At 39.5% G+C, this 27,833-nt stretch overlaps 1 protein-coding gene and 1 pseudogene across 1 annotated transcript; both read left to right on the plus strand.

Annotated features, from left to right (window-relative positions):
• Window positions 1-7,684: 7,684 nt before the first annotated feature.
• On the plus strand, window positions 7,685-8,596 carry ORYCUNV1R1670 (vomeronasal 1 receptor oryCunV1R1670). The gene is given in 1 exon segment (NM_001167360.1): window positions 7,685-8,596. A coding segment is annotated over 1 exon segment (912 nt).
• ORYCUNV1R-PS1661 (vomeronasal 1 receptor oryCunV1R-ps1661 pseudogene) lies at window positions 7,922-8,596 on the plus strand (annotated as a pseudogene).
• Window positions 8,597-27,833: the final 19,237 nt, after the last annotated feature.

Raw genomic sequence — 27,833 nt, forward strand, 5'->3', positions numbered from 1 at the left:
GATGGGGGCCCATTCCACTAGCAAAGCAGAGAAGAGTCTGGGAATCAGTGACAACATATGGAGATCATCATCCCTCATGCAGGTGATTCCCATGTGTGCCCATCCTCATTCATCTCATACCCACATTTACCAACCCGTATCACCAGGATACTCAGAATTGGAGCACTGAATTCCCAAAGATGCCTGGAGCCTCAGTATTTGAGTGAAGTCTATTGGGAAAATAATGTCAGGGGATGCTACAACCAAATTAACCTTGCTGGAACAGGTCTGTCACTGGCAAGATGGCCAGAGAGTTTGAGAGGGATTCTTCTGCCATCTAGAAAGAAGGCAGATCAAGGGGCCCAGACCACTTTGGGAGGGAAATAAGGAAAGAAAGACAAGGCCTTTAATTTGCTGCCCACTTACCTTCCAAAAGCACCATATCTGCCATTTGGTTCACATAGCCACCCTGGAACCACCTAGGCACCTTGGAACCTGACGGATGTCCCTCACTGCCCACACTTGGTGTAATTCTAGCTTAATATGGCATATTCTGGGTCTTTTCATGTTATGCACACGCATGCTGACCTTCATTCTCATGTCCCAGTGGTTGGTGCTACCTTCCAACTTAGGATCATTTGTTTGGTTAAAGCCTATTGGTGATTGTGTTGCTTACTGGGTCCCATCTGTGCCCTCCTACAACGATCTCAGCATCTGTATGATGCAATAGAATGATGTCAATGTAATGGGCTAAGCCTGATGTAGGCAGGAATGTATTCTCACTTCATGTTCCATTCCTTGTCCTCAGTAGGAATACCTGATCCTTGGGAATATGTCAGTGTTTCACAACATCCTCTCTGATCCATAGAATACCCCAATTACTCTTCTGAAGAACAGATGTGAGAAGATTTCAGATGGATGTTCTGCTACCCATAGGAGCACTGGTGTAGACCTGAGACCATCTACAGTCCTGAGTACCACCCCCAAGTGATCCTGGGAAGTGCTGGAATACCAGGACTGAACAGGGACTAGGACTAAGTTAGTGAATGTGGTCTGAGACTTTGTAGAATCCTACACCAAGAGTTTAGCCTCAGGACCAACTTTTCTTATCCAGGAGACAGGGTTTTTTCTTTCTTTCTTTCCTTTTTTTTTTTTTTTTTTTTTTTTTTTTTTTTTTTTTTTTTTGCCAAATCAGGAAATTGTAAGTGCTCATGTTGTGGAAGTAGAACTCCCTGTAGACTTGAAGTAAAAATGGTTCAGTTAAAGTTGGGATGGACTAAGGTGACCAAACTGAGAGCTCCCTTCTGTAGACTTTCCGGTCACTGAGAACATAAAGCAATGTAGCTGTAAACTCATCTGTGTAATTCGGATCCATGGGTCCACAAATAAAAATAATTTGAACTCACACAATTACCTATTGCCCTCATTTCTATTTTCCCCTCTCAACAGAAACAGCTTCCAAAAATTTCAGAACCTATCTGTGATAGACAATGCCATTAGCAGGAATCTGCGTCAAGGTGAAGAAGTTGGGGGATGGGCAAATGGTTTGGAAAGAATAGGAAGGAATGAAGTTGGAAGGGGCACTGGGTCGGATGCAATTTTTTAAAAAAGATTTATTTATTTGAGAGACAGAGAGGCAGAGAGAGAGAGAGAGAGAGAGAGCGCAGAGAGGTCTTCCATCTGCTGGTTCACTCCCCAATTTGCTGCAACAGCCTGAGCTGCGCCAATCCAAAGCCAAGAGCCAAGAGCTTCTTTTGGGTCTCCTACGTGGGTGCAGGGCCCAAGGACTTGGCCCTCTTCTACTACTTTCCCAGGCCATAGCAGAGAGCTGGATTGGAAGTGGAGCAGCCAGGACTCGAACTGGTACCCATATGGGATGCCAGCACTGCAGGCGGTGGCTTTACGTGCTACACCACAGTGGCGGACCATAAGTATAATTGTTGAGGCTGGTTGGGTGATGACAAATTCTTTGAAATTCTAGTTTTTTTGAGAGGTTCTTTATTTCACCATTTTTAAACTTTTATTTAATAAATATAAATTTCCAAAGTACAACTTTTGGATTACTGAGGCTTTTCCCCCCATAACCACACTCCCACCTGCAACCATCCCTCTCCCACTCCCTCTTCCATCCCATTCATCATCAAGATTCATTTTCAATTATATTTATATGCAGAAGATCAGTTTAGTATATACTAAGTAAAGATTTCAACAGTTTGCACCCACACAGAAACAAAGTATAAAGTACTGTTTGAGTACTAGTTATACCCTTAATTCACATAGTACAACACATTCAGGATAGAGATCCTACATGGGGAGTAAGTTCACAGGGACTCCTGTTGTTGATTTAAGAATTGACAATCTTAGTTATGACTTCAGTAATCACCCAAGGCTCTTGTCATGAGCTGCCAAGGCTTTGGAAGCCTCTTGAGTTTGCCAGCTCCGATCTTATTTAGACAAGGCCATAGTCAAAGTGGAAGTTCTCTCCTTCCTTTAGAGAAAGGTACCTCCTTCTATATGGCCCGGTCTTTCCGCTGGGATCTCACTCACAGGGATCTTTCATTTAGGTCATTTTTTGCCACAGTTTCACCATTTATAAGTGAGAGCTTCACCTGGTACAGTATCTGGCCTGACAGGTTTTTTTTTCTTTAAGGACTTTGCCTCTATCTCTCCATTCTCTCCTCTTCTCTCGGATTTTTGATGAGAAATCCGAGTCACGGCACCATTATGTCGCTCCCCGTCTTCGTGGAGGAATGACACTAAATCCTGCCTAGGCTTTTTATCCGAGTCACGGCACCATTATGTCGCTCCCCGTCTTCGTGGGGGAACGACACAGGACCCTGCGCTGTTCTTTTGTCTGCTCGGCCCTCCCCGGGTTTGCTGCTGGTTCTTCCCGGGTTGGCTACCATCCCTTCCACCTCCGTGGAAGGGCGGTTCCCCCTGGCCACTTTCCCCACTTCTGCAGGGGAGCGGCACACCGCCGGCCGGCTCTCTCGGGGCTGCACAGGTGTTGCTTCAGATAGACGTTCCCCTTAGATGTTCCTGGTGCATGTTGTCTCTCTCCTCCTTTATAGTCGTCTTCCGCCAATCCCAACTCGGCTGCCCACACGCCAAGTACGCTGCTCTCCTCCAATCAGGAGCAGGATCAGCTCCTGGAGGTCATCACTCAAGTTGGCAAGAGGCAGCTGCGTAGAAGCTGTTTCCTCCTCTCCCAGCACCATATTGTGGGAGAGCAGATGCATAGAATAAGTCTTAATTCCAGTAACTTAGTCTAGTCCGAGTTGCTCCCCACAAGAAATCTGTTTTTAATCTAATTGGAGATCCTTTGAAGGTAATCTATTGTTCTTCCTTTGCACAATTTTGGATCTCTTGCTTGCTTTGTCGTTTTTTTTTAAGGCACACTATTTTCCTTTGTCATAGGACTGAAGGATTAATGAAGATACCATGATGACTCAGTTCTTTCTCTGAAACGGTAGATAAATTCAGATCCCCATATATTCTGTTCCATAGACAAAGAGGATATTCATCAAGCTTATCTGGCTATGAGGAGTGTCATTGAGAAAAATGAAGCCTTTCATATCTGACTGTGGTCACAGGTCCCAAACCTAGTGCCATCAGCATCCCCGATGTGCCAACATCCCCAGTGCTCACCACTGAGCTCCCACACACATACACACACAAAGAAAACCAATCAAAATCCCTCAGAGGAGCTCCTTCCTCCACTACGCCCTCTCTGAATACTCTGTGACTCACTTGGGCTGTTCATGTTGACAAATCTCCACTTTCTGAGACATCCAAGATTAGACCAAATCCAGGCTACATGTAACCTGGGTGGAACTGACAGAGGAGAAAGAAGGGTACATTTCAGATGGGAAAAATGAAAAGAAAGCAGAAATCTTGTCCATAGATGTCCTTCTTAGACATTTGTATAACCAAACACTGTTTTCTCTCAAATTTATTTCTGGTTATTTGTGGATATGACTGCATTCCCTGTGGCCAACATTCTTACTAAGGTGGACAATCATAAATATGTGAGACATTGGATCTCCTAGTAAGGTCCCTAGGCAAGCAGAGTTAGCATCCTCTGAAACCTTGTATTTAAGGAAAACTCTTGGGACACTACAAAGGACTGTTGGTTCAGGAATATGGCAGAGGAGACCTGCCACCTGATTTTACCATTCTTATGCATTACTCTGGAGAATGCAAAATCGCTAGCATCTATAGCAGCAAAATCATGCATCATGTCTGAGTATGAGCCATAAAAGTCACACTTAGATTACATACATGTGATGATGTTAGTGTTGTGGCACAAATCTCCTAAAATATTTTTTATAAGTAATGATACATCAAAGTATACTACTTATTGGCTTCCTCCTCTTGCCTATATCACTCCTCGCACATCTCTTCTGTGCTTCATAGAATCACCCAAAGAAACCCCTTGCACTCACATTCTTGTCTTGTGATACTCCAAGTTAAAAGAGCAGGTTAAAGCCCTGGCCTGAAGTGCTCGCATCTCAAATGGGTGCCAGTTCCAGTCCTGGCCGCTCTTCTTCTGATCCAGCTCTCTGCTATGGCCTGGAAAATTAGAAGATGGCCCAAGTCCTTGGGGCCCCTGCACCCAACTTGGAGACCCAGAAGAAGCTCCTGGCTTTGGATCAGCCCAGCTCTGGCCACTGGGGCCATCTGGGGAGTGAACCCGTGGATGGAAGACCTCTCTCTGTTTCTTCCTATCTCTGTAACTCTGTCTTCCAAATAAACAAAATAAATCTTAAAAAAATAATTTTCAAAAAAGTTTTTGTGAAATATAAATGAGATGCATATCGCACAATAGTAAATAGTGTGGATGATATTGTTAAATATCTTCACATCATATTTAGGTTAATTTCCCTCATAAAACCATAAATAACACAACCTTATACAGTTCTCTGTGTAAAACTGTAAAAAAATAAGCATCAGTCTGCACACAGGATTGAATTATTGTCCATCCAGGAATAGTATATTCTAAACTTAAGGAAATCTTCATAACACCTTGATGCAGTGCACAAAGTGAATAACTTTTAGTCAGATCTGGTGAACTGCAGGCAACAGGAAACGTTGTGCACCAATCCCCATGTATACTACACTAGGCGGGTAGGCTTCTATTTAGGTCAGCAATGGGTTGAACTATTCCAGCCTGAGTACCTGGGAAGGACAGCCTTCTCTAGGCTAAAAAGAAACAGCTCTATGTATCATGCATTTAACTTAGCATTTAAGACTCTTGCATGCTATGGGATTAATTCCTTTCCCAGATCCTGACTCCAGACTCCTGTGCCCTCTGGGGCACAGTGATTGCTGAAGTTATTGGGTTTCTGCTACCCACATGTGAGAACTGGATTGAGTTTCTGCTTCCCAGCTTTGGGTCAATGTTGTTATAAGCATTTTGAGAGTGAATCAGCAGATGGGGCCTTTTTCCTACTGTGTCTCTCTCTCTTTTCAAATTTCCTCTCTCCCTACATCCAAATTTCTCTGTAATTATTGCTTTTAAAATAGATTATTTTAGAATAAGAAAACAAATGTTACCATTTTAAACTCAAAATGTTAGAGAACAATAATCCAAGGCACAGATTTGACTGTGCTCAGTGGGGTAAAGATTTGCCTGAGGGAGAATTATGGCAAAGAGGAGATTTTTGGACATTACAGATATATAGAATTTGTTCATTTATAAGATTCCATTTTTCTATAACCCAGTTTGTGAAATGAGCAACACTGTGAGTAGAATTGGAGATAACTGTGCGTTCATAATACACACTGCCTTGGAAGCCTGGCGGTTTAAATCTGAGTAAGTGACCATGAGCAGGTCAGTGAACTTCTTAGCTCATTATGCTGCTAAAAATGGATATATTATTCAGTCCTCCAGAAATGAACCTGCTGAATTAGGTTGTTGACAGGGAAAATGCAAACATCATTCTAGTCACAGTGCAGGGGCTGTAGCCCAGAATATTGTCCCATGGAGGAAATATCACTTTTCCTGAGTAAGCTTTGAGAATAAAACTTTTTTTTAATTCATACAGAGGTACAGAGTACTGCTGCATTTTACTCAGATCCTGAAACCACTGGGAAACAAGTGTGGAGCCCAGCTGGTGTCTTCTGAAGCAGTGGGGATACCTTAAATGATCTCCTTATTTCAAAGGGAGGGCTACTGTTTTCTTTCTGTCTGTTGGCAAGGACTTTGAGCGAAAGCAACTCACATAGACACACATAGCTTCGGGAAATGAGCCCACACATGGGAAATTGTGGAAGCCAGCTGCTCCTAATTGGGAAATTTTAGTTTTCGCTGTGTGAATCTTACTCCCAGTGACCCCAAAGAACAGGCTATCCTGCTTCTATAAGTGATGAGACAGTTATGAGTCTTATGGGAAAAGAGCTGATGTCACCCCTTTCTTATAACCCCAGCTTGGAGCCTCATCTCACATGGACTTACAGGGGAGACTCACCTGAGTGAGTGTTTGTTTCTGTGGTTTCTCACAGGGAGAGCACCAGGCAGTGGTGGGAAGAAGCAGAATTTGTTTCACTGAAATGTTAGGAGAATACTCATCTCATACTTTCGAATTTAGATCTTACTGTATCATAACTATTCACAGTAGATGTGTTCAGAAATATGCATGTCAGATTCACTAGTTGTGTAAACTCATAAATATAAAATTTATTGGATTATGAAATTTTCTGATGTATCTGAGTTGGAATTTTACTTAGTTTTTCTTAATTTAATTTTTATTGCTCCAGCAACACACTAACTCTGAACTAATTCACAATGTGATGGAAATGTTTGTTTGTTCTTTAAAATTTATAGCTCTCTGTGAAATATTTCATATTTTTCTGAGAGTTTTAACCCAAGGCATTATAAAACATGAGTTGTTTTCAAAAACAACAATAATTTTTCCATGTGTTCCTAAATAAATTTCTGTTTGTTCTATTACAGTAGTGACAAGTCTTCTGCTATAATGGTTATGAATCACAAAAGGAGTTTCTGAGACAGCAGCTAAACTGTGAGATCCTGGATCATTTTAGGTGGTAATGTAATAAGGATTTTGTAATGATTCCCGCAAGGATATTCCACATACTGGGAATATCTGAGAGTGCATGACAAAGGAAAAATATGGTTGCCTATGAGATCAGAATTGCTAATATGATAATTAGAAACTATGATATTAGCCAGAGTTAGTCCAAGTAGATTTGGTATAATTACAGGAGTGCAAAAATATAGAAATAAGATAGATACTCGAAGTTCACAAAATGATTACATTGGACAGAGACACATATTACTTGTTCAACATTTGTCATGGTGAATATTTTCCTGTTCCCCAAAACAACTACCAACATTTTTCTGATCGAATACCAGTGTGAAATGTTATATTCTTATCACTATTTTATTGCTAAAATTGAGTGCATACAGGATAAAAAGATATGATTTCTCAAAATGGAGCCCAGATAAAATAGGAATCTAGATAGTATGCATCCTGTAAGGGCACTAGTGTGGATGTGTTAGGGTTTTACATTTATAATTTGTTTGTTGGAGAATATAATACAGAAGCTTAATTAATAAGAATCTAAATCAAAATACTTGAGTATATAAAAGAAAACTCTTTAACATAAAATGAGACAGAACCATGGTGATGTAAAGGTTGATTCTTTTTTACAGGTATAAACATATTTCCTATATGCCATTAAAATGAACACCCCTTCCACTTACGCTATAATAGACAGATACTTTTTAGTCCAGTTTGGGATTGGAATTTCAGCCAACTCCTTCCTCTTTCTCTTCCACATCGTCACACTCCACCAGGATCTCAGGTCTAAGCCCATGAAACTGATAACCTGTCACTTGGCTCTTGTCCATGAAGTGATGCTCCTCACGGCAGTGCCTTTGTCCTTTATGGACCTGAATTTTTGGGATGCACTCAAATGTAAGGCCTTGTTCTACACAAACAGGGTGATGAGGGACCTCTCCATCTGTGTCACCTGCCTCCTGAGCGTCATCCAAGCTGTCACCATCAGCCCCAGCACCTTCTATTTAGTGAGATGTAAACATCAATTGACAAACTACATTATCTGCATTTTAATATTTTTTTGGTGTTTCAATTTGTCTTTCAGTAGTAACATAATCTTCCTCATTGTGACTTCTTCAAATATGACTCAAAATAATCTTCGTATTACTAAGCACTGCTCACTATCTCCCATGAATTCCATCATTGGGAGGCTATATTCCACTCTGACAACATTCAGGGATGTATTCCTTGTAGGAGTCATGCTGCTCTCAAGTGTGTACATGGTGACTCTCTTGTCCAGGCATCAGAGGAGGTCCCAGCACCTTCTCAGCACCAGCCTCCACCAAACAACCTCCCCAGAGAAAAGGGCCACACAGACCATCCTGCTGCTGGTGAGTGCCTTTGTGGTCACCTACTGTATGAACCGCATCGTGATGTCTATCTCAGTCTATGTGCTGTGGACATATAACCAGGTCCTTCTGAGTATTCAGAAGTTTGCCCTTAATGCTTACGCCACAATCAGTCCTTTGGTGCTTCTCAGTTCTGATAAAAGAATAGTCAATATTCTGAAAAATATTCAAAGGAAGTGCTGCTAATTTTAGTAACTTGGTGTTGGTATATTTTTCCTGAAAACTATGTTCTTCTAATAGCAGTTAAATTATTCAAAATGTATGATTTTCTATCAGATTTAAATAAAATGTGTAGTGACTTTCTTATACCTAAAGACTTTTAAGATTTGATGCTACACAAATTATGTATGTTCTTTTCTTCATGTGAACCATGGATTGATATCAATATACCATTTCTCTTCTTATTTCATTTCTTTTTAGTTAATGTAAGAAAACACTTATTTCTTCTGGCCTTGTACCCTAAAATTCTCCTGTCAGTAATCACATCTCTATGTGTACTTTTGAAAATGTTTTGCTCACTTTATGCATTTAATGTGTTTTGACTAAGTGTCTAAGTCTGATTTGAATAATGCCCTCAGCATGATTAATTCCATGTCTTTGGTCTATGTCTCCATCCAAGTAGTTGAGGTCTTCTTTCCTCACATCTGTGGGTGATCTCTAATTTTATTTCACTGCATTTAAATGTTTTCATCTTTCTTGATGTCAAGCAGTATAATTGTTACTTAAGCATTTGACTGTGTTTTTTGTCTGTTTGGAACACTGCATTTTGTATTTCAAGGATTTTTAATTTGAGTTTTGAATTAAGATTATTTAAATCACTCATTCCTTGAGTTTTGCCTTTGTTTCTTTTCCTATGTTCTAGGGAAACAGATTTTGAACCATCATGCTGCTTTCATGTTTATGTAATCATGTACATATTTCCTATGACTTCATGTCCCTGCACTGTATTTGACCAGATTCATTGCTGTCAGTATCTCAGCTCACCAGCTGTCTCATGAGCTCTTTGTACGTTACATTTTAACCCATGTTTTATATTAATTTTATTTCTTTTTTATTTTTTATTTTTTGACAGGCAGAGTGGACAGTGAGAGAGAGAGAGACAGAGAGAAAGGTCTTCCTTTGCCGTTGGTTCACCCTCCAATGGCCGCCGCAACCGGCACGCTGCGGCCAGCGCACCGCACTGATCCGATGGCAGGAGCCAGGAGCCAGGTGCTTTTCCTGGTCTCCCATGGGGTGCAGGGCCCAAGCACCTGGGCCATCCTCCACTGCACTCCCTGGCCACAGCAGAGAGCTGGCCTGGAAGAGGGGCAACTGGGACAGAATCGGATGCCCCAACCGGGACTAGAACCCGGTGTGCCGGCGCCGCTAGGCGGAGGATTAGCCTAGTGAGCCGCGGCGCCAGCCTATATTAATTTTATTTCTAGTATTTTCATTTATTACTTTCTCTTTGGTGCTTTTCCAAATATGGCTTACCAAAAATAGTTTCTTGCTTTTTTCACATTATTCTGTTTATTTTTTCACATGGTTTTGACTAAAATTATTAAGGATAATTCTTTTTTCATTTTTAACTTTTATTTAATGAATACAAATTTCCAAAGGACAGCTTATGGATTACAATGGCTTCCCCAACATAAGGTCCCTCCCACCTGAAACCCTCCACTTTCCCATACCCTCTCCCCTTCCATTCACATGAGGATTCATTTTCAATTCTCGTTATATACAGAAGATCAATTTAGCATACATTAAGTAAAGGTTTCAACAGTTTGCTCCCACACAGAAACATAAAATGAAAAATACTGTTTGAGTACTAGATATAGCATTAAATCACAATGTACAGCATATTAAGGACAGAGATCCTACATGAGCAGTAAGTGCACAGTGACTCCTGTTGTTGACTTAACAAATTGACACGCTTGTTTATGGCATCAATAATCACCCTAGGCTCTTGTCATGAGCTGCCAAGGCTATGGAAGCCCCCTGAGTTCACCAACTCTGATCATATTTAGACAAGGTCATAGACAAAGTGGAAGTTCTCTCCTCCCTTCAGAGAAAGGTACCTCCTTCTTTGATGACCTGTTCTTTCCACTGGGATCTCACTCACGGAGATCTTTCATTTAGGTTTTTTTTTTTTTCCAGAGTGTCTTGGCTTTTCATGCCTGAAATACTCTCATGGGCTTTTCAGCCAGATCTGCATGCCTTAAGGGGTGATTCTGAGGCCAGAGTGCTGTTTAGGACATCTGCCATTCTATGTGTCTGCTGTGTATCTCACTTTCCATGTTGGATTGTTCTCTCCCTTTTTTATTCTATCAGCTAGTATTTGCAGACACTAGTCTTGTTTATGTGATCCCTTTGGTTCTTAGTCCTATCATTATGATCAATAGCTAAGACCTGGAACCAACCTAAATGCCCATCAACAGTAGACTGGATAAAGAAATTATGGGACATGTACTCTATAGAATACTGTATAGCAGTCAAAAACAATGGAACCCGATCATTTGCAACAAGATGGAGGATTTGGAAAACATGCTGAGTGAATTAAACCAGTCCCAAAGGGACAAATATCATATGTTCTCCCTGATTGGCAACAACTAACTGAGCACCAAAGGGGAAACTTGTTGAAGTGAAATGGACACTATGAGAAACAGTGACTTGATCAGCTCTTGTCCTGACTGTTGATGTACAATATAATACTTTATCCATTTTAGTATTTTTTTTGTTCTAGTACCATTGGTTGAACTCTGTAATTAACACACAGTTATTCTTAGGTGTTTAAATTTTAACTGAAAAGTGATCCCTGTTAGGAATTTGGAAAACATTATACTGAGTGAAATAAGCCAATCCCAAAGGGACAAATGCCACATGTTCTCCTTGATAGGTGACAACAAACTGAGCACCAAAAAGGAAACCTGTTAAAGTGAAATGAACACTATGAGAAACGATGACTTGATCAGCATAGCCCTGACTGTTGATGAACAACTTAATATGTTATCCCTCTTAGTATTTTTTTTGTTTGTTCTACTTAATACTTTTGGTTGAATACTGTAATCAATACACAGTTATTCTTAAGTGTTGAAAATTAACTGAAAAGTGATCGCTATTAAATATAAGAGTGGGAATAAGAGAAGGAAGAGATGTGCAATTCGGGACATGCTCAAGCTGACTTACCTCAAATGGTAGTTAGAAACATACCAGGGGATTCTAATTCAATCCCATCAAGGTGGCATGTACCAATGCCATCTCACTAGTCCCAGTGATCAATTTCTGTTCACAATTGACCATAATGATAGGACTAAGAGCCAAAGTGAGCACATAAACAAGACTAGTATCTGCAAATACTAGCTGATAGAATAAAAAAGGGAGAGAATGATCCAACATGGGAAGTGAGATACACAGCAGACACATAGAAATGGCAGATGTCCTATTCAGCACTCTGGCCTCAGAATCACCCCTTAAGGCATGCAGATCTGGCTGAAAAGCCCATGAGAGTATTTCAGGCATGAAAAGCCAAGACACTCTGGAAAAAAAAAAAAAACCTAAATGAAAGATCTCTGTGAGTGAGATCCCAGTGGAAAGAACAGGTCATCAAAGAAGGAGGTACCTTTCTCTGAAGGGAGGAGAGAACTTCCACTTTGTCTATGACCTTGTCTAAATATGATCAGAGTTGGTGAACTCAGGGGGCTTCCATAGCCTTGGCAACTCATGACAAAAGCCTGGGGTGATTACTGATGCCATAAACAAGCGTGTCAATTTGTTAAGTCAACAACAGGAGTCACTGTGCACTTACTCCTCATGTAGGATCTCTGTCCTTAATGTGCTGTACATTGTGATTTAATGCTATAACCAGTGCTCAAACAGTATTTTTCACTTTGTGTTTCTATGTGGGTGCAAACTGTTGAAATCATTATTTAATATATGCTAAACTGATCTTCCATATATAAAGAGAATTTAAAATGAATCTTGATGTGAATAGAAGGGGAGAGGGAGCTGGAAAGGGGAGGGTTTCAGGTGGGAGGGAAGTTATGGGGGGGAAGCCATTGTAATCCATAAGCTGTCCTTTGGAAATTCATATTCATTAAATAAAAGTTAAAAAAAAAAGACTAAAAGAGAGAATCTTCAATCTGCTGGTTCACTCTTCAAATGACTACAATGGCCAGAGCAGGGATAATCTGAAGCTAGGATCCAGGGGCTTCTTCCAAGTCCCTCATATTGGTGCAGGGGATCAAGTATTTAGGCAATCTTCTGCTACCTTCCCAAGACATGAACTTGTGCTCCTATTGCATATTCGCACCACAGATGGCAACTTTACCCACTACGCCACAGCACCATTCCTGAGAATTGTTTTTCTTTTCCCCATGAAACTTAGGTGTCTTATGTTAGCCTTTTCAATTAGATATCTACTTTTCCTGAGTTCGTTTATTGTAAAGGCTGTTGTTTTTATGCTACAATCTACCATTTCATACCCTTGCTAAAAAAATCACCATAAAAGTTTCCATTGACTATTAAAATTTATTCTATCGGTCTGCTTGAATTTAGCCTTAATACCAGTAACTCAGGTTTGATAGCTGTTATTTTGTAATAAAAATGTGTACCTGTCTATTTAAATCCCAAGATTTAGTTATGCCTTTTAAATGAAAGGGATACAAATTGTAAAGGAGCAAGTCAAATTATCACTGTAAATGACGTGATCCTATACATAGGGAAACTAAAATTCTCCACTAAGAGACTACTGGAACTCATGAGAAAATCTGATAATGTTGCAGAATATGCATGCATTGGAATTGTGTGCATATATATTTACTACAATCACATCTTCCTGTTGAATTGATTCCTTAGTCAATACAAAATGTTCTCCTTTGTCACTTTTAAGAGTTTCTGTGTTAAATTCTATTTTGTCTGGTATGGCGTGGATACATCTCCTTGTTTTTGCTTTCCATTAGCATAGAATACATATTTCTATCCTTTCACTTTCAGCAGCCAGGACTAGAACCAGCAGGCATATGGGAAGCCAGCACTGAAGGAGGAAGCTTAGCTCACTACACCACAGCACCAGCCCCCAGTCTGAATCTTTTAAGAATTAGGCAATTTCAACCAAGATTTAATTAACTAGCTCCTATCATTTTCCATAAGTATTTCCATTTTTGTTTTGGATTTCCTTTGCACTTTTACTTGGAGGCTTTCTGCCTTCACATTCTTTCATAATGAGTGTAGCATATCCTTAAGCATCATTTTAAGACACTTGTAAGGACAAGTGGTGACAAATTCCTTCAATTTCTGTTTGTTTTGGAGGGCTTTATTTTACCTTCATTTATAAATGAGAAACTTGCAGGGTATAGTATTCGGGGTTGACAGTTTCTTTCTTTTAGAAGTTGCACAGCATCTCTCCATTCTCTCCTAGCCTGCAGGGTTTCTGATGAGAAATCAGCTGTTAGTCTATTGGGGATCCTCTGAAGGTAACCTGGTAACCTGGAATTTCTGTCATGAACACTTTAGAATCTTGTCTCCATGTTTTGATGTTGAAATTTGACTATGTTGGGCCGGCGCCGTGGCTCAATAGGCTAATCCTCCACCTTGCGGCGCCGGCACACCGGGTTCTAGTCCCGGTTGGGGCGCCGGATTCTGTCCCGGTCGCCCCTCTTCCAGGCCAGCTCTCTGCTATGGCCAGGGAGTGCAGTGGAGGATGGCCCAGGTGCTTGGGCCCTGCACCCCATGGGAGACCAGGAAAAGCACCTGGCTCCTGGCTCCTGCCAGGATCAGCGCGGTGCGCCGGCTGCAGCGGCGGCCATTGGAGGGTGAACCAACGGCAAAAGGAAGACCTTTCTCTCTGTCTCTCTCTCACTGTCCACTCTGCCTGTCAAAAAAAAAAAAAAAAGAAATTTGACTATGTTTTGTGATCAAATAATTCCAATCATGTCTATTAGGAGTTCTGTGTACTTCCTGTATTGGATGCCTCATCTTTCTCTAAATTAAGAGATGTTTTCTACTATTATTTCACTGAAAAGGCCTTCCAATCTATGCTCTTTTTCAATTCCTTCAGGAACTCCTAACATGTATGTTTGTTCATTTAATACTTTCGCATAAATGTCAAACACTATTTTCAGTTCTTTTTTTTCTAATTTTTTGTCTGACTGAGTTATTTTCAAGGATTTATATTCTAGCACAGATATTCTTTCTCCTAACTCATGAAGTCTCTTGTTGAGGCTTCTGGAATATTTTCTAGTTGACATATGGGATTAATCATTTCTAATATTTCCATTTAATTTTTCTTCAATATCTCTCTTGGCATAATGTTTTATTCATATTGTGTATTTATTTATTTATCTCAAAAATTCATTTCTACATGTTCTGAGTAATCTTATCATTCTTTTGAATTCATTCTTCTGGCATTTCATCAATCTCTTTATCTTCATATTATAATAGTGAAGTGTTCTGTGCTCCATTTGAAGAGTCATATTGTCTTCTTGTTCTTGTTTCTAGAATTTCTGTGTTTATTTGTGTGCATTTGTGGAGACACTTAATGGACTCCTCTAATGGATTTTTTCTTTGAACTATAGCTCTGTGACTGAGTGGAGCATTTGTTCCTTCAGTGGATATCCAGAGGCATGTGATGGGTGGGGCCACAGAGCTCTGACAAGTGCTCAAGTATTGGGTGAGATTACAGAGTGGCATATAAGTCAGGCAAGGTAGATCTCCTCTATTGTCAGTTGAGAGGTAGGGTAGATCATCTCTTAAGGCATAGTACAGCCTCTCCTCCTCTATTCCATGGTGATAAGTGCCTGTTGTTATCCCACAGTGGCTACAGTCCACAGCTATACAGATGCATGAACTGCACAAAGGATCTATGGAGTCCTCAGTTTGAGCATGGAACCCTCTGCCATGACCCTCTCCAGGCAGTAGAGGAGCTCTGAGCCTCTGAGTCAAGGCACAATGATTGCCCAGAGACCCAGATGCACTCCATGCCCTATCAGGTAGTAACAGAATTCCCACAGTCATAGCACGCAAGGCTCCTATGGTCACAGGGTGCTGGGGATCTACTCTCAACCCCACATGCTGTCCTGTCCAAGAAGAAAATAAGGGCATCCCCAAAGCCAGATGCATGTGAGTGCTCCACCTTGGCAGTTTAGACAACACAACCTGTAATAGCATGGGGGGGGGATGTGAGTGCCTCATAGCCCTAAGTGGGTGCACCACACCCTGCTAAACCTCTAGACCAGACTCAGAGTCAACAGGGAACACAGATTGATCCCTCTGATAAAATTGTCTAGTCTCATGTGTAGGATCTGCTGCAACCTCTTCTGGGTTTATGGTGATGATTTTTCCATTCTGGTCATAGGGAATCTTTGTGGAGGGATGCTTTTCTTTCACAAGGTTATATGGATACCCTACCCACCTTAGGAACAAAGTCAGTGTGGTACACAAGGTTCTTTCTCAGGTAATATTGTAAATATAGGTGCTGTTACAGTCTGAAATTGCTTTCAGAACCTGGTATCTCTTCCAACTCCCAGCTGCAAGAGTTATGTGTGGTGTTTATGTTCACTGTTGCGTGTGTTTGCTGTTCACAGTGCTCCATGGCATATCTGTCCTTTCTGTGGAATTTCCACTGCAAACGCCTCTCAACCTCTGCCCAGGAATGCATGTCCTTTGCTTTACTTCTGTAATCTTCTCCTTTTCAAAATCAGCAAGTCTTTTCTTGTTTTTCTTGCACAAAAGAAATGTCAGACAGTCATTGGATTTGATTCAGACAATGAAAGAAGGTCGTCTATATACTCAATAGATATATCTTCACCTGAACAGTTTTTCAGGGTCTTCTTTTAGATGATTAATTCAAGGCATTCAAGGATTCACTATTTTGTAATCAGCTCACTTGTGAAAGGTTGATGTCTCCATGTGAATGTGGTGATTCCCTAAGTAAGATCTGTTGGTCCTCCAATATATTCTTTACATTTTTTAAAATTATGCCATGTGCAATTAAAACTAGTTCTTTTTTGTAATGTGGAGAATTTAATTTCATTTTCTTGAGCAGTTCCCTCATTATTGAGTAGACTGGAAAAAATGGAAATTGTTTTCTTGTTCCTAAACTTACAGATGAAGCCTAGAATCTTTCACTACTCCATATGCTTTTGGTTATAGGTTTTCACATTAGATTTTCAGGTGATCTCATGAGCTTCTTGGAGTCTTATCACTAATGTATAAGAATATGTCTACTGGTTTTCTTTAACTCTTAAAATTATAATTTTGCTCCTTCATTTATATATTTTGCATTACCTCAATTGTCTTTGATAGTATGAAGTGTTAAATTTGAAAAACAAAATCAAATACTTGATTATAATAATGTATAATAATTTTTATATTTTACTGGATCCAGTGTGTTAGTATTTGTAAAGGTTACTATTTGTTTTCATGTGGAATATTGGTCCATTGTCTTCTTGATTTGTAATGCTTTTTAAAATACATTTATTTATTTGAAAGTTGGGAGAAAGAGATAGAATATGAATCTTCCACTTACTTATTCACTCTCTACAATGGACTGTGCTGGTTAAGACAAGATGAAGAGCCTGGAATTTCATTTGTGTCTCTCATGTAGATTTCAGGGGCCCAAGTACTTTAGATGTCATTCACTACATTCTAGGTACATTAAAAAAGGGCTGGGTCTGAATCAGAGAAGCAAGAACATGAACTCGCACTCTGATATGGGATGCCAGCCTCACAAACTTTATCTTAACTGGCTGCACAACAAAGTAACTTGTGATGCTTTTGTCCAGCTTTGGTATCATGGTAATATTGACCAAGTACAATGAATTAGGAAGTCTAAACCATTTTATTTCTGGATACTTTTTGGCAAAAAATGGCTATTTAGTTTTCATTAAATGTTAAAATTCATCATTTAAATATTTGACTTTGGAATTTTGGAGGGAAATATTTTAACTAATATTTAATTGTTAATTGACTATTAATTCTTTCCTAAGTGTATTTTCTTTCCCATGTACTCTATTTCTTCAAAAAAAAAAAAAACCAGCCTTTTACTCATGTATTTTATAGGCACAGAAATAGAGACTGTGAAATAGAGTGAGAGGTAAGCTCCCATGTACTGGTTAACTCCTCAGTTCCCTGAAATGACTATGAGGTCCTGAGCTGAGAACTCAATGCAGGTGGAATCATAACTAAGGAGTTAGGAGCCAGAGCAAGAATTAATCTCAAGTAACCCAAAAAAGGGAAATGATTATTCTGTGTAGATTTTACTTGCCCATCTCTAAATGCCCATCCAGGTTATATATCCAATTTCTTGAGTTTATTTTAATAATGTGTGCGAATCACATTTTTTCCTAATTTATAATATTCTCTTGTAATGCATTTTCCAGGGAGGTGAACAGTAAAAACTGGAAACAAAAATAAACAAGCCAGCCGGCGCCATGGCTCCCTTGGCTAATCTTCCACCTTGTGGCACTGGCACACCGGGTTCTAGTCCCGGTCAGAGCACCGGATTCTGTCCCAGTTGCCCCTCTTCCAGGCCAGCTCTCTGCTGTAGCCCAGGAGTACAGTGGAGGATGGCCCAAGTGCTTGGGCCCTGCACCCCATGGGAGACCAGGAGAAGCACCTGGCTCCTGCCATCGGATCAGCGCTGTGCGCCGGCCGCAGCACACCAGCCGTGGCGACCATTGGAGGGTGAACCAACGGCAAAAAGGAAGACCTTTCTCTCTGTCTCTCTCTCTCACTGTCCACTCTGCCTGTCAAAAAAAAATAAATAAACAAGGCTATATCCCAGTCAATGAGTCACTGAAAATGTTCATTGTAGCATAAAAATATGCATATAACTGAGGTCTTTAACAAACATATTTATTGTGCAAACAAGTGAGTTCTTGAATATACATAAAAACAGGAAAGTCTCCATTTGTATTTGTGTTTAGATAAAGGTACTGTGTTTACATCATATTTTAAACAATACTAAAATAAAACAGAAAAATATGTAAATGACAGAAAATGTGAAATACTAGTGTAATTGAAGAATGCTATGGACAAAAGATAATTTGAGAATCAGTTTGGTTATTAATCAGCACTCATTATGTATTCAGCACTACTCCACACTTGGACACATTTATTGATATAATTTCTAAGAGTTTAAAATGAGTAACACAAAGTTTGATTGACTATAAGCTGATGTACTTTTAATCATAGTAGCATTTATATGATAATGGAATCAGCATTTGGATACATAATAGACAAATAATAAATAAATGAACAGAGGGAACACATTCCACTTCATGGAGTAATGCCATATCTAATTCCAGAATCAAAAAGAGTCAATTATAGAAATAAGTGACAAGCATTTAGGGTCAGTTGAGAGAATGCAGATTTTTAAAAATAAAGATAAAAATACTGTGATTGGAAAGATCTGCCCTTGAATGCATGATCACGTAAATACCAGACCATATGTTTCTAGTGACTGCAAAATAATGAAAAGAACAATCAAAGAAATGTAGCAAACAAGTACACTATAGCCATAGGCAAAGTTCATCACTTAATTATCTTCTGAAATAAATGAAAAAATCCAAATTCAGACATATTTACTGTCAAGGAAGTGCTGATAAGCAGACATGTTCAACAAAGATAAAAGATTAGAACTCAGTTAAAAGGTCTACCAAGGCTAGCTTAGTGTTTTAGAAAAAGAAATATGTTGGCTACTGATAGTTAATATCTTCTGCATGGAGTGGTGTGATTTCAAAAATTTTAGGAAGTATAAAATAGAATTCAAGCAAAAATAAATATGAACTTTCTACAAATTATTTGAAAATACAGAATATTGGTATATTGCTGTGTTTCAGGTGAAGAGACTGGGGATTTGTAACAAGTTTAACATCTATTTCCTAAAATAACCACATAAAATGTCTTACTCACTTGTACAGTGCTGATATTTTTGCCCTTGGGAAAAATAGTATCTACTTTAAAAACTTAAGGTAGACAGGTAAAATGCTCAGGAACATATAAGAATTCTAAAAATGCAAATAGACTTGGAAGGAACATATGAATAGTTCCCAGAAATGGCAGGAAACCAAGGAAATGACCCAGAGAAGCCATCCACCAAGAAGACAGTGTTCCATTCAGATATGGGTGACCACAAGGACATCACACCCATGTGCCCTGTCTGATTGCCATTATGTAAGTGAAATAAACAATAGAAATAAAGTGATTAGTGATATTCAGTTGTGACATATCTATGCATCAGAGCTAAAACATACTTTCTTTTTTTACTTGCAAGAAATAATATGTCAAATTTAGGCCTAAAGAATTTCCATTTGTCTAAATCTACATACAAGAATTCTCCTATCATTATGATCAATTGTGAACAGAAATTGATCACTGGGACTAGTGAGATGGCATTGGAACATGCCACCTTGATGGGATTGAATTGGAATCCCCTGGTATGTTTCTAACTCTACCATTTGAGGTAAGTCAGCTTGAGCATGTCCCAAATTGCACATCTCTTCCCTCTTTTGTTCCCACTCTTATATTTAACAGTGATCACTTTTCAGTTAAGTTTCAGCACTTAAGAATAACTGTGTATTGATTACAGTATTCAACCAAAAGTATTAAGTAGAACAAACAAAAAAATACTAAGAGGGATAACATATTAAGCTGCTCATCAACAGTCAGGGTGAGGGCTGATCAAGTCATCGTTTCTCATAGTGTTCATTTCACTTTAACAGGTTTCCTTTTTGGTGCTCAGTTAGTTGTCACCTATCAGGGAGAATATATGGTATTTGTCCCTTTGAGATTGGCTTATTTCACTCAGCATAATGTTTTCCAAATTCCTAACAGGGATCACTTTTCAGTTAAAATTTAAACACCTAAGAATAACTGTGTGTTAATTACAGAGTTCAACCAATGGTATAGTACAAAAAAATACTAAAATGGATAAAGTATTACATTGTACATCAACAGTCAGGGCAAGAGCTGATCAAGTCACTGTTTCTCATAGTGTCCATTTCACTTCAACAAGTTTCCCCTTTGGTGCTCAGTTAGTTGTTGCCAATCAGGGAGAACATATGATATTTGTCCCTTTGGGACTGGTTTAATTCACTCAGCATGATGTTTTCCAAATTCCTCCATCTTGTTGCAAATGATCGGGTTCCATTGTTTTTGACTGCTATATAGTATTCTATAGAGTACATGTCCCATAATTTCTTTATCCAGTCTACTGTAGATGGGCATTTGGGTTGGTTCCAGGTCTTAGCTATTGTGAATTGAGCTGCAATAAACATTAAGGTGCAGACAGCTTTTTTGTTTGCCCATTTCATTTCCTTTGGGTAAATTCCAAGGGGTGGGATGGCTGGGTTGAATGGTAGGGTTATATTTAGGTTTCTGAGGAATCTCCAGACTGACTTCCATAGTGGCTTAACCAGTTTGCATTCCCACCAACAGTGGCCACATCCTCTCCAGCATCTATTGTTAGTCTTTTGACTAAAACCCATTCAACCTTGCTGGATCAGTTCAGCCAGTGGTAGCAGGGACACAGAGTTTTAGAGATGGTTTGACCTGTCTATCTTTAGAGGGGTCAAACCGAGAGACCTGGGCTACACAAAATGTAAGGAGTGAAAAGCCCTCCCCTGCCTCTGTTCACTTTACCTGGCCCCAGCACCATATCTTCGATTTGGGGCATCTGGTCACCTGGAACCCGCTAGGTGTCCCTCACTGCCCATACTTTCTATCATTCTAGCTTGAGATGGCCTATCCTGGGTCACTTCCTGTTAGGGACGGGCATGTTGACCTTCACTCGTATGTCTCAAAGTGGGTGCTACATTCCAACTTATGCTCATTGCTTATGATAAACCCAAATCCTCCTACTTGTAAGTGTTGCTTACTGTGTACTCTCTGTGCTCCCCTAAGACTCTGGACATCTGTACGATGCAGGTGGAGGATGTCAGGTTACTGGGCTAAGCCTGGAGCAGGCAGGACTCACTTCATGATTTATTCCTTTCCCTACCTAGGAGTAATTGATCCTCAGGAATTTGCCCTTTCTCTACATCACCTCTCTGCTCCACAGAGAACCCAAATTAATCATCTGAAGAAGACATGGGAAGAGGTCTTAATATGGATGTTCTCTACATGGGACAACTGGGGTGCACCAGAGACCTCCCAAAACAGCCTGAACATTCCCTCCTATGCAATCCTGGGAACTATCAGTTAGAGGGATTATACAGGGACCAGGAATAGGCTGGTGAGGGCAGTCTCTGAGATGGCCTAGGATCTCATGCCAAGGATACAGCCTCACTACTTCTTGACTAGAAGGCACAGATCATTTACAAATTGAGCACTTGCAAATTGAGTACTTAATCACAAAGAAATAGAACACATTGTCCAATTGAACTCTTTATCACTTAAAATTGGGATGGGCTGAAGTGATCAACTTGAGAACTCCCCTCTGTAGTCTTATGTGGCCCTTAGGAATTAAAGCAATGCAGTTGGAAACTCATGTGAGTAGTTTGTATCCCATGCGTTCTCCCATGAAAGGAATTTGAACCCACATGCTTTCCCATTCCCCTTAAATGCATCATTCTCTTCTCTTAAGAGGAACAGCTTCCAAAATTTCTAAGTCTGTGTGAAAGGCAGTGCACTTAACAGAAATCTTATCATCAAGGTAGAGTAGAGGCTAGGAGATGAAGAAGGGGGTTTGCAATGAAGAAGAAGGAGTGAGGCTGTAAGAAGCACTGGGCCAGATGTAAGATTTTAAATTTTAGTAAAAATATACTTGAAAAATTCTTGTAATGTACTGTCTGGGACTAGAGGAAGTGAGATGGATTTGATCATGGTTACTCAGTAGATCTTTAGAATTCATGGACACTGCTAATTATATGTAGTCATGTTAGCTGGCCTTTGAAGTAGGGATTTTACAGCATTCCCAGGTCTCTGGTCTCCATGCTGATCCATCCTGCAGGCTGTTGCATAGATATAGTAGTAAAGACTTCCCTTATTCCACAAAATAACTGAGTAATTGCTTAGAAATCTTGTCCCTTGCTGTTTTTCTGTGTGTATTGTACCTCCATGAGAAGGTGGTAACCTGCCTGCATCAAGGATGGAAATGACAGAGTAAGTGCAGAGGCCAGGTTGTCAACATTGTATCCAACATTGGATACAAAGAACATTCCTGGAGGGAGATACATATGTTTGCTTTTAATAGCTCATATTGCCCTTCCACACCCACTATCCATCAAAATTATAAGATTCTTACCTGGGTCTCAGGTGTCAGTGACACAATGTGAAGGTAGATGAGGAGAATTATTTAAGGACTTACTTAGAGATTCTCAGTGGGTTCCATCTGTCCAGATCTCAAATACTTTCATGTAATGGACAAAGAAAAATATGGTCCCTTCATACCCAGGGAAGCCCCTGATTTCCAATGTCAATGGGCCAACCAGAGGTGGACCTTTGGAGTCCCCTCCCAAGTGAAAGTTGAGAGAGTCCCGTGATAAAAACCTGCTTGATGTATCTCTGAGAAGATATAGAATTTTTGGTCTGACCTCATTCCAACTGTTGTGACAGATATTTGAATGGGGCTGAGGCAGGTAGGATCAACCAGTCAGGTTGCCTGAGATACCCTGACCCTCTGCTACCACAGTTTGTGCTGAAGCCAGATCCACAGAATATGTCCCTGGTCAGGTGAATTGCAGAGTATGTGGTGAAGGTAACTGGGATGTGGCTGACAGCTGGAGGGAGCTGGCTATGATTGGGGTCCTTGCCAAGTAACTATACCCCTTTTTGCTTCTCCATTTTCCAAGTAGAAAATGGAGGAATGATAAGCCTATTGTAACTGTTAAATATAAAATAGCAAATACAGTGATTTGGATCTCTCCAATGCATGCCCTTCTGTCCTACTGGAGTCCTTTCCAGTAGGAGGGAGGGAGAAAGGAGGGAGCAGTAGAAAGGAGGGAGCAGAAAGGGGCCAAATTTATTGTGGCCATACTCATGTCCTCTCTTACCTAGGGAGAGGCTCTGGAGTGACAATAGATCTAACTTACTGCCAACCTTTTGCTCAGATTACTGTATAGTACTCAACATATACCAGAGATGAGGAAAAGAAGAGAGGGAATGTTTCATGGACCATTCCTGTGATAGCAGGAATAGGAACTGCCATTGCTTGAGAAAGTTACAGTTACTGCTTACTAAGTTATGCTTACAAGCTTTGGAGAAAATTGCTTGGATTGGAAAGAAACACTATACTTTTCTCTTTCATCCCAGTTCAACACCTTCTTTGATTTACATTCTCCTTCTGAACTTGTCATGAATCTAATATTATTTACCTCTTACTATGCCCTGTTACTGGTCTCTCTGTCCTGTGTTGAGAAATGTCCAGAATTATAGATGACAATTTGATTTATTTCACTCTGTTTTCCCAAAAGTATCTGGAACCATGACATCCTATATTCTCATTCTCCTTTAAGATTCCCTTCCTTCTTGCTGGCTTACCCCACTAGATACCCTGTCCTCATACTGTACATCATGTACTGTAATGGGAAGGAAACTATTAGGATGATGATTGGTATATGGGAAAATAATTCACAAAAAAAACCAGACACAACCGTCTTTCTTTTTAACCAAAATGTTTGTCTTGTCAGTAAGTTTTGCAACAACATATTACTTAAGACATGGAGATTCATGGAAAGTAATAGTATTATGTTTATAGTACAACAAAATAGATGAGGTAATATAGGAAAAACTGAAATCACCCATGCACAAGAGTGAGGTGTCAATGTGGAGTTCTATCCTATCTGCTGAGCAGACATTCTTTCCATAGTAAAAAAGATCAACCTGATAGGTTATGTTTAAGGCCCTGGATCCTGAAAACACATAACCTGGAACCTATTCATAACATACGTTGGCATAATGCCAAACTCCTACTTTATCCTTAGACTTCAGGTTTTAAAATCTTTTCTGCAAGCTAATTTTAGCATCATCAATTGCTGTATCAAGGAAATTCAAACATATCAATTAGATTTTTAAAAATGGAAGTATATACAGGTATTTCTTGCACCAAGTAGAAGGAGTCTAATCATGTCATGGTATTGCAGCTCTACTGCCCTCTTTCATGACACAAAACTGAAGGAGTGGTGTAGTTCTTGATCAGATACATAGAGGTACCCATATTCTGAGAAATCTCTTCAATATACTCATCATGCTGACAAACCAAGATGGCCTCAATAAAACTTCAAACCCTTCTACTGTTCTGAGAAATCAAACAATCGAAAAGGGTGGATGGTGAATTCACCAAATTTAGGAATTTGAGCCATATCTGATCTTGGAAGCATTTTATGCTTATCTCAATGACAGCTTCAAAATATGCAACAGGAATACAAAAGTTACGAGCTTGTGAACAAGGATATCATCTGCGTGGTTCTCCTCCAGATGGGGGAAGTCAAAGCCATGAAGTTCAAAATGGGGGACCAAGAATACCAATGGTTCAGGCACTCCAGTGTAGCTGAAATTATGAAATTGCATCGCACATGCTAAAAGACTTTCTCTCTTCTGATGATCCAGAGTTTATTATCCTCTTCAATACTTAAACATCATAATCTCAGTTTTCACAAAACTGGGCCTTCTTGATTTTGGGGGGCCAGTAGAGCATGATTTTGGCTGAACTGTGAGCAAGAAATGATGCCTAAGAACTCATAGCTAGCAAATCCCATTGTCTCAAGCCCAATATCTGGAAGTAAATTAGGGGTTCTAATTCCAGGCAGGCACAGAGTTTCAATTTCAGATATTTTGGATGCTGATAGGGTATTTTTCAGCTTGATGATCTCCGCAACCCTGGCACCAGGTGGTTGTTCCTTCTAAGGAGCCAAAAAATGGAACTGGTTCTACCAATATCTTGATATAGCCATGTAAGACTCATTTTGGAACTTCAAGAGGGAAAAAAGTGTGCTTTCTTTTTTGTATTTCATAAAAAAATGAATATTTTTATTATGTGAAGTAAAGTTGATATAGAATGAAAAATAATATGTTCAGCTTGAGATGATATTTACAAATCACCTATCGATCAGAGGACTGGTATATATAATATGTAAAGAATTCTCCAAACTCAGTGATAAAAAATGAAATCCGAGCATTTGCAATGAAATGTTGTGCTTTCTTAAACCAGTAAGATTGTGGTAATTGTTTAAAGTATTCATGATGTACTCATATAGAAGATCTCTGCATTTTCCTGATACCTCAAAATGGAGCCCAGTGGATCCCAATGCTTTCTCATTGTCCAAGGAGAATGGCTCAAGTCCGCATGTCGGTGAGCACAGAGAACATCTCTGCAGGATTTATCACTCAAGTTCTGAGTATGTGGCAGGTACACAGAGAAGCCCAGTAGGTACCCTGATCACCAGGATTATGTTCTACAAGGGAAATAAATATGCCCAGAAGCCATCGTGGTAATAATTATGCCATGGTAGCTTAATGTCTCTTTATCCTACTTCATTTCTGAGTATAGTTAGAATTTAGGAAGTGGCCAAGGAAGTAAATAGAAAATCCATTTCATAAACATAATTCTGAAACATGGAGATCTGATTAAACAAAGTCAATTCAAAGAAATTATTGTTTACATTTCTGTTTCATTCACTGTGACAAATATTATATGAGAAAACTATGAATTAAAATACCTCTTTCTATTATCTCATTGTTATCTATCTATAATCATCATCATCATCATCAACTTCATGATCTATCTACACAACACAATGGTTCATCGCAATGACTACCAAAGGTATTTTTCCAGTATGTGAGTGCCAATAACCCTTCTCCCCCATTGTACATTTCTTTCAAGGATAGATGTTGATGGAAAGCCAAGACACTCTGAAACAAAAAAAAGAAGAAGAAGACCTAAATGAAAGATCTCTGCAAGTGAGATCCCAGTGGAAAGAATGGGGCCATCAAAGAAGGAGGTACCTTCCTCTGAAGGGAGGAGAGAACTTCCACTTTGACTATGACCCTGTCGGAATAAGATCGAAGTTGGCGAATTCAAAAGGCTTCCATAGCCTTGGCAACTCATGACTAGAGCCTAGGGAGATTACTGACTCCATAAACAAGAGTGTCAAATTGTTAAGTCAACAACAGGAGTCACTGTGTACTTACTTCTCATGTGGGATCTGTCCTTAATGTGTTTTCCAATGTGAAATAATGCTATAACCAGTACTCAAACAGTATTTTACACTTTGTGTTTCTCTGTGGGTGCAAACTGATGAAATCATTACTTAATATATACTAAATCAATCTTCTGTATATAAAGATAATTGAAAATGAATCTTGATGTGAATGGAATGGGAGAGGGAGCGGGAGATGGGAGGGGTGTGAGTGGGAGGGAAATTATGGGGGGGAAGCCATTGTAATCCATAAACTGTACCTTGGAAATTTATATTTACTAAATAAAAGTTAAGAAATGTAAAGGAGCAGAAAAAAAGGATAAATGTTGAGAATGTTGAATTATGAATCTTATACAAATTTAAAATAACTAAGTCTTATCTATTTTGATCACTGATTATTAATAAAGTAACCATGAATATGTTACTGCTAGTTTCAAGGAGAATCCTAAAGGATAAACACATATGTAACTCAGCATATTGAAACGAAAACGGTCAAAATATTGTCTTCTATATTGAATGAAGGAAATCAATTGATCTTATACCAATTGTACTTGTATGTCCCTTAAGAAGAATTGTTCTGCATTACTACAAATTACCAAAAAATAAACTACAGTTATATAAAATATCTGCAAAACAATGAAAGATTGGAAGATAAAATAGAAGATCCAACTGTTGTAGGTAATGACTTCTATTCTTCCTTATTAGAATAAACTGATTCAGCAGATAGATAATCATTAGGGGGAAGATCAACAGTAATTCCATTCAAGAGATTATCATTGAGATCTGTAAACTATTTCACTGCAGCGTTTGAGGAAAATTACTTCCCAGAATAACAGAATAAGGAGGAATCTGCCTGTTCTCTCTCTCCTATCAGTTTTTCACTGCTATGGCTGACAAAATTGTCAATATATGAGTGTGGATGGCCCTTGCAGCACATGGGACCCAGAGCCATGGAAAATCTCTAAGATCAGAAACTGGATCACCTTTGATGAGTGGGTCCAAGCCCTCTGCTCACTCACCACCCTGTGGGTGTAGGTGGGCAGGGAGTCATCACTTCAGGTTCCAGGTAAGTGTCATATTAGAATAACTCAGGAGCTTTGTTCTCTTAGACCACCCCCTTGGTTCTGGGGTCTCAAGGAGCCAGTTTCATGCAGAAGTACTAGGTAGGGCCCTTCTTCTACAGATCAGTGATCTAACTTCCACCTTTGGTGAGTATGGCAGAGGAAGATAGAATAACCCCCAGTGTTTTCCAATTAACCAAAGAGGAGATATTTCTCATCACAATAAATGGAAATCGTTAGAATCCTGCA

This window comes from Oryctolagus cuniculus, chromosome 12 (assembly GCF_051225735.1).
Source record: "Oryctolagus cuniculus isolate XC-2025 breed Fujian yellow rabbit chromosome 12, ASM5122573v1, whole genome shotgun sequence".
Taxonomy (NCBI): Eukaryota; Metazoa; Chordata; class Mammalia; order Lagomorpha; family Leporidae; genus Oryctolagus; species Oryctolagus cuniculus.